Consider the following 12,074-nt stretch of genomic DNA (forward strand, 5'->3'; position numbering starts at 1 on the left):
AAAATTCAACTTACAAACCATAACAAAAGTAAAATTTTACTTTCACTAGTATCATCTCCTCTCTTCTTTAGTATTAAATTACTAAAAGACAATATTATATGCTCCTAGATATTCTGAAAAAATAATATATGAACACAGGAAATAATCATTTATATCTTTGTTATTATAATATAACATAAAATATATTTTTGGACTCTGCCATGATATGAACAAAATCTAAATTTTAATTTAATTCTATTCTGTCGAAAATTCTATTACCTAGTGCTAATGTTGTTAGGGTTAAGAACTGTCATTTACTTTTCAGGATAACTTTCACATTAAGATAGCAACTTAGTAAGTTGAATGCTTATTGCAAAATGTATTAAATTTATTTTCTCCTAACACAGTTGGCCCTTGAGCAACACGGGGGTTTGGGGGTTGGACCCACTGCACCCCACTCCCACCCCCCAACCTCTCCCTGCAGTGAAAAAATCGTGTAACTTTACAGCGGGCCCTCCGCATCTGCATAGTCAACCAACCCCTGATCGTGTAGTACTGGAGTATGTATTTACTGGAAAAATCTGCTAAAAGTGGACCAGCACAGTTCAAACCTCTGTTGTTCAAGGGTCAACAGCATAATCGTTTCTGCTAACAACACTCTGACATTCTTCTACATTATTTTTAGCTCTTCAAAATAATAGAGCTCTTTGTCTTCGTTTTGCCACACTTAACTATAATATGCATCCATTTTAAGCTAAATGTCACTGCAGAGCATATCATAAATACACAAAAATATATGGTTTCCTCAAATATATAGTATTTCCTGAGCAAACAGCAACTGGGAAAGCTTGAAACCAGTATGAGGTGTCAGTCAGACACAATACTGTGTTGGAGAAATATTTCTACTAATTCCGAACAACAATAAACAACTCAAAATATTCTTTTGCGAGAGTTCACTCTTTTGCATATCAGTCTTGCATTTTAGAATATGTTAGTAGTTAAATTAATGACAAAACTCTGTCTTTACAATATAAAAATCAGCTAAAAATTTTCATGGCCGACACTATAAATGACTAAAAGATCTTACACTATGATGAGCATTAGTCTTTATCTTACTGACCTTCCTATGTTCCTGCAGGCTTGATGCTGAAGAACACTTTTTATTGCACACTGAACATACGAGTTTTTTCTTAGGATCCCCTAAACAAAAACAACAAACAAAATAAAATAAAATACCACCATGATTTATATGAGAATATTAAGAGGAGTATTAGATACAGTGTTTCTAGGTGATTTATCATTTCTAAACAGGTATTTCATCTTCTTAACTTACAACTCCAAAATTTTCAGTGTTGCAGATATATCCATTAAACTCAGATAAAGAAGAGGCTACATTTTAAACGCTTTCAAAATCTGAGAAATATTCAGCTTGGTATACCACTTTCTACATATATAAAATGGGCCTTTCACCTTTCCACGTTCTAATTTAGTATTAAAAGAGAAAAGCACACTTCCGTGAAAAATTAAAATTAATCAAATGTGTACATAAAAGAAAACTATTTATTAACTCGTAAGTTGATTTTGCTACTTGCTTTAAATTTTAACAGAATATTTGATTTAATCAGCTGGATTTTTAAAAATGGAATTCAGAGATTATTCTTTTCAGCACTAGACTTGATCAGCCTGCAAGATCTGAGAGTATATGATTTATCATATTAATGTTAAAAACCAGAATAAGGTAAAATCAAGAACAATGAAACATTATATTGGCATTCATATTATTTTACAAATCAAAACAAAGCTCAGTTTTGTCTTCTTATAGAGTGATTATAATTATAGTAGACCATTTCAAATTTCAAATTTCACAGTGGTTATAAAAAACAAAAGACTCAACAAAACAAGATTTTCAAATACGATATAATAACAATATCATCTGCACGATCGTAAGTAACCACAGAATGGTTTTTCAATTTTTAATTGATTGACTACAAATACTCAAAAAGTAAACAAATAATAAAAGGAACCACCATGCAGCCACTGCCTGGCCCCCACATGACTAATCCATGGCTATTCCTGCCAAAACCTCAACCTCATCCACGACCTCACTCCTCTGTTTTCTTGAAAGAAATCTAAAACCAGTAGAAAACACGATTACAAAATAACTTGATTAAAAGACTGTGTTTACAAGACAGCAACACTTTCAGAAAAAGGAAAAGATTAATTTTTGTCTTATCATTCAAGATACGGATTTCATATAATGCACTATTTTTAGCATGCCAAATAGTATAGCCAAGAAAAATTTTCTTGGTGATTGACAAGTAATATGGCTACTAAAGGAGAAAATTCTCCCGAGGAAAATGAATATCCGACAGCATGCATTTGGTCATCAATTCTCCATCCATATCTATTATACATGAGGGGCCACTGAGAAAGAATATTCCCTCTTTTCCAGCTTGCACCAGCAGGCATGTCCCTCCTTTAACCCACAATCCTTTATTTCCCTAGCTTATCCCTCAACTCAGCTGCTCTCTGAGACTAGACCTTATTCTTTCCCAGAAGGTAGGTCAGGCTTGAGGGAGAGAAGAGAAAGAGAAGTGACATTTCCACAACCACCTGTTTCACCTTATCCCAATACTCCTGCCATGGCTCCTCCAGCTAGAATCACAGGCAATACACCAAACCCCCATCCCTACTCTTCAATCTCTTCTCTCCTCCTATAGCTTCTGTTCTTCATCCTAGGACTGGAATCCTAGTTCCTCAGAGAAGAAACATGGGAAAAGTTTATGACTGTTTGCCTGACAATGTAGATAAATGTTATTTCCCATATATACAAAATCTCTATGTCAGCATCTGCAGAATCGAAATCAAAAGAGAAAGATGGTTAAGGTGAATTAAGGAAGTTAGACCCTTCACTGTTTCCTCTTGAGTAACTGGGAAGGTCACCCTACAAGCTTCCCCAGGTTCAAGGACAAGAGCATCTACAAAGCCACAGCTAGACTTTATACCATTTTAGTTTTACTATATTCAGGTTAAGTCTGACATTTGACTTTCTGATTCAGCTTTCAAAAAGACTCAGGAACACATTACTTACAAAGGTAGGAGATGCACTGAAAATTAATACAACTGTACTGAATACGTAGTCACTTAAGTACTGCGAGTTTCAGCACTATGTGCGTTAAGTGTGCTTCTAGGAACTAGTCTGAGAACCTACCCACCATATGTTACAGTTTCTATGGAAAAATGTGATCCATATTTAAAAATTCAGCTTCTCTCTTCTCAGCATCTTCAATTCATATCGTCTAATGAGGAACATTTGTCATTGTTGGTGGTAAAAGCTGCAAGATCTTCTCTTTCCTTGAATACCTTTGTCTTTCTACAGTAAAGCGTTCTACGACCATGTGTAGGAACACTGCTTTTTTCGCTATTCTGAATATGGAATATTCTTTCCCCCAATGTCTGTGTAGCTAACAGATGCAAGGGAAGAAGCAAGAGAGGGGCTATGAATGACCGATTGAGCACCAATTCCAGCAAAAAGTATGCATGGTGGCCTCTGGCTGAAATACAGTAAGTTTCATATTTTATGTGATCCAAACACAGAAAAATAAAAAACTTCCTTTTACGTTATTTCCTACAAAATCACCGTAAGTTTTCAGAATCAGTAACATTTTAATATCCAAGACCAACTACAAGAAGCCTCAAAGAAATTATGCTTCTAGCACAGTCTGAAGACCACATGCCCAATAACAAGAATGCAAGTTTCCAGAGTTTCAGTGTGCATCTGTTTTTTTACTTAGTTCAGCAAAGTTAACTTTAAAAATGACATGAAAGATTTGTTATAATACATTGCAGACAAAGATGGAGAAAATTAAGAACAGCATTTTAAACGTAACAGCTTTAAAAAAACAAAAACTAGGAAGAGACAGGTCTATCAAAAAGTTATGATTGCCTTTTGCAAAGACAGGAAAGGCCCAAGTAGAAAGAATTCAGAAAAATGTCATCTTCTCTATATCCTTCAAAAGGAAAGAAAGAAATCAGAACACTGTGAAGTCCAAGTGATGTGCACCATTCTGAAGCCACATTTCACAAGCCCATACCTTCAGCCACCCTGAGCTTTCAAATATGGCTTGTACTGAGCGTGCAGCCCAAACTGGTGGTGCGAAGTTGTAACTAGCATTAAAAGAGACACTTTTTGGACAATGAACAAGTATAGGAAACAGAAACCCAGTACCGGTTATTATTTTCTCCTGAATGTGAGAATAAACAGGATAGGAGAAAAGAAATAACACTTTCCTCATTTGCAGAAAGACATTTCCACCCAGAAGCCAACGGCAAAAGTAAACACATGAGAAAAATGTAAGTATAGAAGGATAAGAGGAGTGCCATGAACCTCAGCCTCCTTTAAGGAAAAGACACTGAAGAAAGAAAACATTAACTCTGACGATAATCATCTGCTCTACTTAGTGCAACAGATTCAATCCCTAAAGTCAAAATACATTTACCATGTGCAAAGCAGATGAAATCTAAGTGACAAATTTTCTATTTGTCTTATTGTTTAGCTAGCCATTAGGAGGAATTCAAATAGTATCTACTTTATAAATCCAAATATATTCAATTAGCATGTCAAAATGTAGCCAGTAATTTTCTCCAATATAGAAGAAATATAAGGATTTTTAAAAATGGAATTTTACTGTAAAAATATTAAGGCAGAAGGGCATCACTTAACAGTTTTAAAATATATCTACTAAAAGAGAAATTTCACATGCTAAAATATTACAATTATTATTTAAAACATTAATTCTTAATGCGCCTGGCTACCAAGCACAACTAGATTCTAGCTTAGGTTTCCAGTTATGATTAATTCAGAGATAAGAAAAATGACGAATATTGCTGAAATCAAAAAGAAATAGTGCTCAGTGGAAGAAAAAAATGCCATTTCCAGAGCTCTACATCTGTGTGAAATACAATGGAAAAGCAAGCTCTCTCCTCAAGAGTGAGAATTAAAAACAGATCGCTGTGGCCTGGGGAGAGGAAGCCCCTTTAAAAACAACCCTCTGATGAGTTCTCACCGGCGTGGATGTTTTCTTGGTGTCTTCTCAGGGCATCCTTGCTCTTCAGTCTCTTTCCACAGCTGTCAGCCTTACACACAAACCTGGCATCTCCCCGGCAAGTCTCCTGGTGCTGCTCAAAACTACAAGACAACCAGGAATGGGAAACAGGGAGAAGAAATGGTGAAGACACCTACAAACTTCTAACATCCAGGCTGGCTTTTGTAATGCATGCTCCCCAGTAGAGTTTCAGGGCCATTACAAGTGTTACCTAGGCAGGTAGGAAGGAAAGCACTGAAATTCTGCAGCCATATGATACTAAATCACTAAGAAGCATGAAAGCATGCACGCCTACGATGACCCGCAACTATATAACAGCCACCTGACAACTCAGATACAAAACCTTGATGCTGAACTGAAGGAAGAATTGCAAATAGAGCACTGAAAACTTCGTGAAGAATCCTTCAGACTGCTTTTCGCTGAGCACTGAAGAACACTGAGGGGAAATGGACAAAAAACAAACACTGGAAGTCTAAGACAAAGACTTATGAAAATATCTCTACTTTGAATGAAGTCACATTCATGATCTCTCCTTTCATTCTGCCTTTTGCCCTTTAAACTTTTAAGTAGCACCTGCAGTTGAACTATAAGACTCAGCTCAGCAAAAGTATGTTTGGTGTAGAATATGTAATACTAAATTGAATAAAAGCTGACTAGAATGCAGTTTTAAAATCTATTCATTAAAAACTATATAGCCCTTGCTTGGTTTTTTAAAGAGTGTATAAGAGAATTTCCAAGTTTTAAGTTTAAGTTTTGAACAGAAATATTTCATCTGAAATTTCATAAGCAAAAGTGGATGCATATATGAAAACTGTCTTAATATGAAATACAGCATGTTTCAGAATTTTACTTTAATGAATTAAAAAATGAAACATTAAGCCTATGTTAAAGATTTCTTGCTCATATGCAAAGTGACATTCTGTTAAAAATAAGTTTATAAATATATGTATCCACTTTCTCATTTTTAATAATTCACGATACTGTACAATACTTAAGTAAAAGGATAACTTAATATGCTGTTAATATATTTAAAATAATAAAGGGTGCAGAGCAATGATTGGGACCATTTAATTCATTTCATCATCATATCTTGTACATATTCATCTTTAAATTATTTCTCCAACATCGCTAGGAAATAAACAGTGCTTCCCAAAATGGCCCTGTATTCTTCATACTCTGAACTCTCTCCATTTCTTAAACTATTTCTTTTCTTTTTTTTTTTTTTTTTTACAGATTTCAGAGGGAATATCGAATGCAGACCGCTGAAACTTGATCTGCCACCTCAAAGCACTAGCTAAATTATGCATATCAGATTTCAAATTAGTACACCAATGAGCTTAATATTTAATGGCAAGTTATTAAATGGACAAAGATTGATTAGCATAAACAATGTTTACTTGTTAAACTTCATAATCAGAATGTTTCAAAAACCAATGTACTACATATAGTAAGAGAAGTTTATGACAGTGACAATAGAGAATGCTTAATTTCTACACACACACCATCACACACGCACACAGGTTAGAAACTATAAGACAAACGGAATGAAACAGTTAAACAACGTGTCAGCTTATAATTTTAGATATACTCTTGAATGTACGCACTGTCTTTGCAAAGCCTGTTTAACTGGGAATTTCTTCCCACAGCTCTTGCACTTAAATTCTTTCTCCTCTGTGGGTTTCTGGTGCAATGTCTGAAGATGCTCAGCAAGAATTTCCTCACTGGTAAAACTCGATTCACACTGGGGACAGGCATAGTCCTCTTTACAGCCAAAGCGACCTGCGAAGAGCCAAGAACTGCTCAGTTTTGCCCTCATTTTAAAATCAAAATTAATGGTGCTTAATGGTACCAGATTAGTAAATTTTTATTATCTCTATGAGTATGAATAGGTTGCCCATGAAAAATAATAGGAAGTGTTACTAGAATACATTATTTTTTAAATCATTTAACTTGTGTTTCACCAAATTAATACAAATCAAAATCAATTTTTAATTCACCCTGTAACATTAACTTTTCACATCAAAGAGTTATAACAAATGTTGAATTGCAACGGCAAAGTCTTCCCTGAAACGGGTTATCCTGAGTTCACTTTTAGCTGCAAAAAGAGAAAAACTCAACCAAGGGGAACTATGTTGAATTACCAAGGGGAATCTCACATATATATGAAAAAAGGCCAAGGTCATAAAAACAGCACTCATTACAGGAGGCGGAGTGAGGCTCCACTGTCTCTCTGGCTGTCAGTCCTACATGGACTCTCATGGCTCTACCCAAATTTTTCAAAGTGTGCTTCTTAAATTACATATGTTTTCTGGTTATCAAATAAGATTAATTTTTTTAAGATTTTTTTTGGATGTGGACCATTTTTAAAGTCTTTATTGAATTTGTTACCATATTGCTTCTGTTTCACGTTTTAGTTTTTTGGCTGTGAAGCAGATGGGATCTTAGCTCCCCAACCAGGGATTGAACCCGCACCCCCTGTGCTGCAAGGAGAAGTCTTAACCACTGGACCACCAGGGAAGTCCCAAGGTTAGATTTAGATAAAATGCAGAAAATATGAAGAGAATAAAAATCACCAATAACCCCACCATGAAGAGACAACTGCTGTAATCTATTTCCATGCCTGAGTTGTCTTTTGTGCATTCATATTTCATGTGCAGTCTAAGAACCTTTATGATCATACTTTTTATGCAATTTCATGTATTGCTCTTTTTTCCATTTAATATTTTCTCAAGTCAAATTTTTTTTAAACTTAAGGTACCATAATTTACTTATTTAACCAAACTCTCCATTGTTTGACATTTGAGTGGATTCTTTGTTTCTTTTGATCACTGTTTGGTTGGTTTTGCTTCTGTTTTGGGGGGGTTTTGTTTGTTTGTTTTTTGGGTTTTATATTTTGATTTTATAAACAAAACTGAATTCTAAACTGAAAATATCAACAATATCAACAATATAAGCAATATAAGCATTCTTAGAACATATGTTCTAAGAATCTGTGTTTCTGTTGATTCTTCTTACCAAAGTAATAGAAATTGATATTTTGTTAACTAAATAAAGAAAAATCAGGGTAGTAATAAGTAGGAGACTTATTTTTAAGGTAAAATAGTGGACACAGTAATACCGTACCCTGGGGGCAACGCTGAAAATAAATACAAAAATAAAGAAAACACAGAATAGTACAGAAATAATTCCCATCACCCCAAATCTGACATTCCAAACAGCATAATGCATATTTGGAAAGACAAAACAGATAGCCTGTCCTCATCTTCCTTTTAAATACTCCAAATAAAATAAAGAAACAGAAGCATAATCTGGCAATACTGGGAATACTCATACTTTTTCAGCCAATGACATACAGTTAGAATAGAAAATTCATAAAAAAGACATTAATACCACAGTGACTAAAGAAACCAGTGTCACTTCTGAAGTGGCTTTGTTAAGCAAAATGGAAAAATTCTCTATAGTAAGTATCAACCCTTTACAAAATGTGAACACCCTTAACACCATTCAAATTTCCCTCAAAGCCCATCAGGAGTAAAACACAACAAAACAGAAACAAGCCCTAATAACAATTGATTATTCCCTGGCAGATGACAAACAAGTGACATCTATCTCCTAGATTGCAGGGCTGATTTAAGCAAGTCTACCTATGGTCATCATACATTTTTGGTTACCCTACTAGAACAACCCAGCAATGCTGTAGGCCTCTATGATCAGAACAAAGAAAGATCTCCAGATGCTCCAGATTCTCAAAGGATCTTAAGAGTGAAGCCCAGGAATAATCCCACAGGGCCCAGCAGGACCCCTGCACTCACCTTTCCCCATGTGCAGATGAGAAAGTAAAGTCTCAGAGTTAGTGACTTGCCTGGTTATAACATGCATGAATGGCAGACTCGGGGCTGGAGTACAAAAATCCTCCTTACTGGCTACCCACCAGTGAGAGCAGTGAAAGCTGGGAGCTGCCGCTGACCTTGGCAGTCCTACAGGGCACGTCCATCACCCACCCCAGCCCATCATTCCCTTCCTGCTGGAAGAGAGGCACACAACTGAATATCCTCCGAGAGTTCTGACAACAACTAACTTTATTTTGAGAACACCCTATTATATTGCAATTATAATCAAGCACAGTTCAAACTTTATTTCTCCTACAATTTTCATTCTCTCGGACCATCAATTAGAGGTAATACCTTTTCTGCCAGCTGTTGATTGTCCTTTAGAATTTTTACCTTCCTCTTCTTTGATCATTGTCATAATTTGCTGTTCTTCTTCATCGGCCTCCATGTCACTATCCAGGTAGCCAATCAGAAGCTCTGTATCTGTTTCTATATCTTCAATTGCCAAATAGAAAATGTTTTCTCCTTCCTGAGACAAAATTAAAAATATGTGTTGTTATATGACCAATATATCTCAATAATAAAAAAAGCTAAATCATTCATTTTTGATAGTAACTAAGAAAATCATTTTTAAGATACACTGAGTATCATGGGCTCATGAAAAGTTACTGCTCCGTTTTTTATATCTCCACTTGATCTGAACACTGAAAAAGGAAACTGACAATATTTAGTCACCTGGCAAATAAACTACAAATATATATTAAAGATACTGATATTTATACCTACCAAATGAAATAAGGATAATTATTTAAATTTCTAAAAGTTAAATTTTGCATCATTAATTGGCTTTATGCAGTAACACCTTGTGGAGGTCCATAAATGCAGTAGAAAATAAATTTGTTAAGTAATGGTGTCATTTCTGAACCCAAACAGAGAGCAATGAGATATCAATGACTTAATTATGATTAATATAAAATGCAAAACTGAAAGAAGAAAACTTTCAAGTTATAACACAAACCAGAAGAACTGCAAATGAACCCTGAAAGAATTTCCAAGAAGCTGGACCGGGAATAGAAAAAACACTAGGTACCTGGGAGGTTCAAAACATTGACTGGGTCATCACATGTACCTAAATCCCACTAAAATGACAGAAGAAAGAAGAAAGCAAGTTCCACCCTTAACATACCACCATTTTTTAGAAAATTCTAGAAGAAGAAATTAGCCAGGGTTGCTAACGCAGAAGAAATCTCAACCCATAACAGACTGAGAAGAGGAATGCAGCAAAGAATAACCCAAGGAAACCCCAGAGAAACTTCATACTTGGAACCAACGATACAAAAAGCCCCTCTGGGGCTTCCCTGGTGGCGCAGTGATTGAGAGTCCGCCTGCCGATGCAGGGGACACGGGTTCGTGCCCCGGTCCAGGAAGATCCCACATGCCGCGGAGCGGCTGGGCCCGTGAGCCATGGCCACTGAGCCTGCGCGTCCGGAGCCTGTGCTCCGCAACGGGAGAGGCCACAACAGTGAGAGGCCCGCATACCGAAGGAAAAAAAAAAAAAGCCCCTCTAGGCCTGGGGCCAATTACCAGGGAAGCCAGAATTGGGGCTGCTTAGCCGGCAGTCCCCAGGAGAAACACCCTGAATTGATGTCTTTTACACAGCTGAGGATTTGTTCTGGGAGGGCTCCTAGCTTGGCTGCTGAGGATAAAGAGAAGCAAAGCATAACCTGAATTGCGGTGGGCAAGTGAGGGAAAGAAGAAGGACAATAAGCTCCACCCAGGAGTGAAATCCAATAAAGCGAAGAACACAGAACAAAGCCTCCTCTCCTCTGGCAATACCATAGCACCTAGGTGAGGGAGGGGGAGACAGAGGAGGAGGAGAAATCTGTAATGAATGTATGCGTGTATATATATGTATGGATATACAAGCAGAACCCCATGAACAACTGGAAAATATGCATCAAACTGTTATGAAGTTATCATTTTGAGGCTGGGAGAAGTAGGAGTCTATATTGAATACTGTTTTAGTTTCTTCTTACAACAAAGATTACTTTGCAATTTAAAAATGCAATTTTAAAAACAATAAATATTAGAAAATTCCATGGATGAGGCAGAAATTATGATCACATTTATCAAATACTGTGTAAGGGAGGACTGACTCAGAAGTTCAAAGCAATGAAGCACATTAACCATTAGCTGCAGTTGATTAAATGAAGTTCCTGTAATATTTTACAGCATTCTTGGAAGTTCATGAATTTCATACCTCCAGAAACACAGAAAGTTATTTCTAATTAAGAACACAGTTAACTTCTATACAACTGTTACTTTTAATGCAACAAAAACAAACAAAAACTAATGTGGACACTCAGCAAAAGAAAGATTTCTTTTTCAATTAACTCAGAAGCGGCACTTTCCAGGTTTTGGAAACTACTTGCTAAAAGAGTCACCAAAGCAACAAAGGGCTCACCTAATGAAGATTTCAGAAAATAATCATAAACCTTAGTGGTTATCTGATCAATATCCAAGAAAGTTAACTGAAATGTCTTTCCAGCATATTAGTCATTCATTTTATAATGAATGACCTTCATAGCACCAAGAGAAGATAATCATTTTTAATTGTAAAACATGATAGCATTAACTTAAACAGCAATCGTAAGACACAACATGCCTATTTAGGGGTTCTGTAATAAAAGAAAATTTTAACATACCAGTTAAAACTTCAATTTAACAAAAGTAATGGCTGCATTACAAGCTCCAAGGATCAAGTACATGTTCTATCTGTATGCCAAACATGTGATAAGAGGAATGTCATGACAGGTATTGCTCCAATCTATTTATTTAATGCAGATAGATATCTAGATATCTCTCTACATATAATTCCTACCACTACCCAGACCAAGAGCCTCTTCCTTTTCATTTGCCACCACAATAAAATTATTGTAAGAAGTATCCTGTTAAATTGCTTCCTTACTGATTTAATCACTCAACAACCTTTCATTATATTATTCTCCTTCTTCAAAACCTCTGATTGTTAGAACCTACCAGATTTCTAATCCCTGGAGCGCTCTCAAACTCTCTGGGGTGATTTTCCCCACCTGTAGGTTCATCCCAGGCCCAATCTCCGGCCCTTTGGCAAGAAGGATTTAAACAGCGTTGACCTAAC

The 12,074-nt window shown here is 36.1% G+C and overlaps 1 protein-coding gene across 2 annotated transcripts in view; it reads right to left on the reverse strand.

Moving 5' to 3' along the window:
• The window catches only part of PRDM5 (PR/SET domain 5), a 206,545-nt gene that overhangs the window by 104,969 nt on the left and 89,502 nt on the right, over positions 1-12,074 (reverse strand). Inside the window, exons 4-8 of one of the 2 annotated variants that reach the window (XM_004265090.4) lie at positions 9,269-9,443; positions 6,689-6,863; positions 5,428-5,520; positions 5,046-5,167; positions 1,100-1,179 (exon numbers count right to left, since the gene is read on the reverse strand). In XM_004265090.4, the coding sequence (XP_004265138.1) occupies positions 1,100-1,179; positions 5,046-5,167; positions 5,428-5,520; positions 6,689-6,863; positions 9,269-9,443 (645 nt within the window). The remainder of the gene's footprint in view (positions 1-1,099; positions 1,180-5,045; positions 5,168-5,427; positions 5,521-6,688; positions 6,864-9,268; positions 9,444-12,074) is intronic. The other variant, XM_004265091.3, reaches the window with a different exon arrangement.

Source organism: Orcinus orca, chromosome 4 (genome assembly GCF_937001465.1).
Source record: "Orcinus orca chromosome 4, mOrcOrc1.1, whole genome shotgun sequence".
Taxonomy (NCBI): domain Eukaryota; kingdom Metazoa; phylum Chordata; class Mammalia; order Artiodactyla; family Delphinidae; genus Orcinus; species Orcinus orca.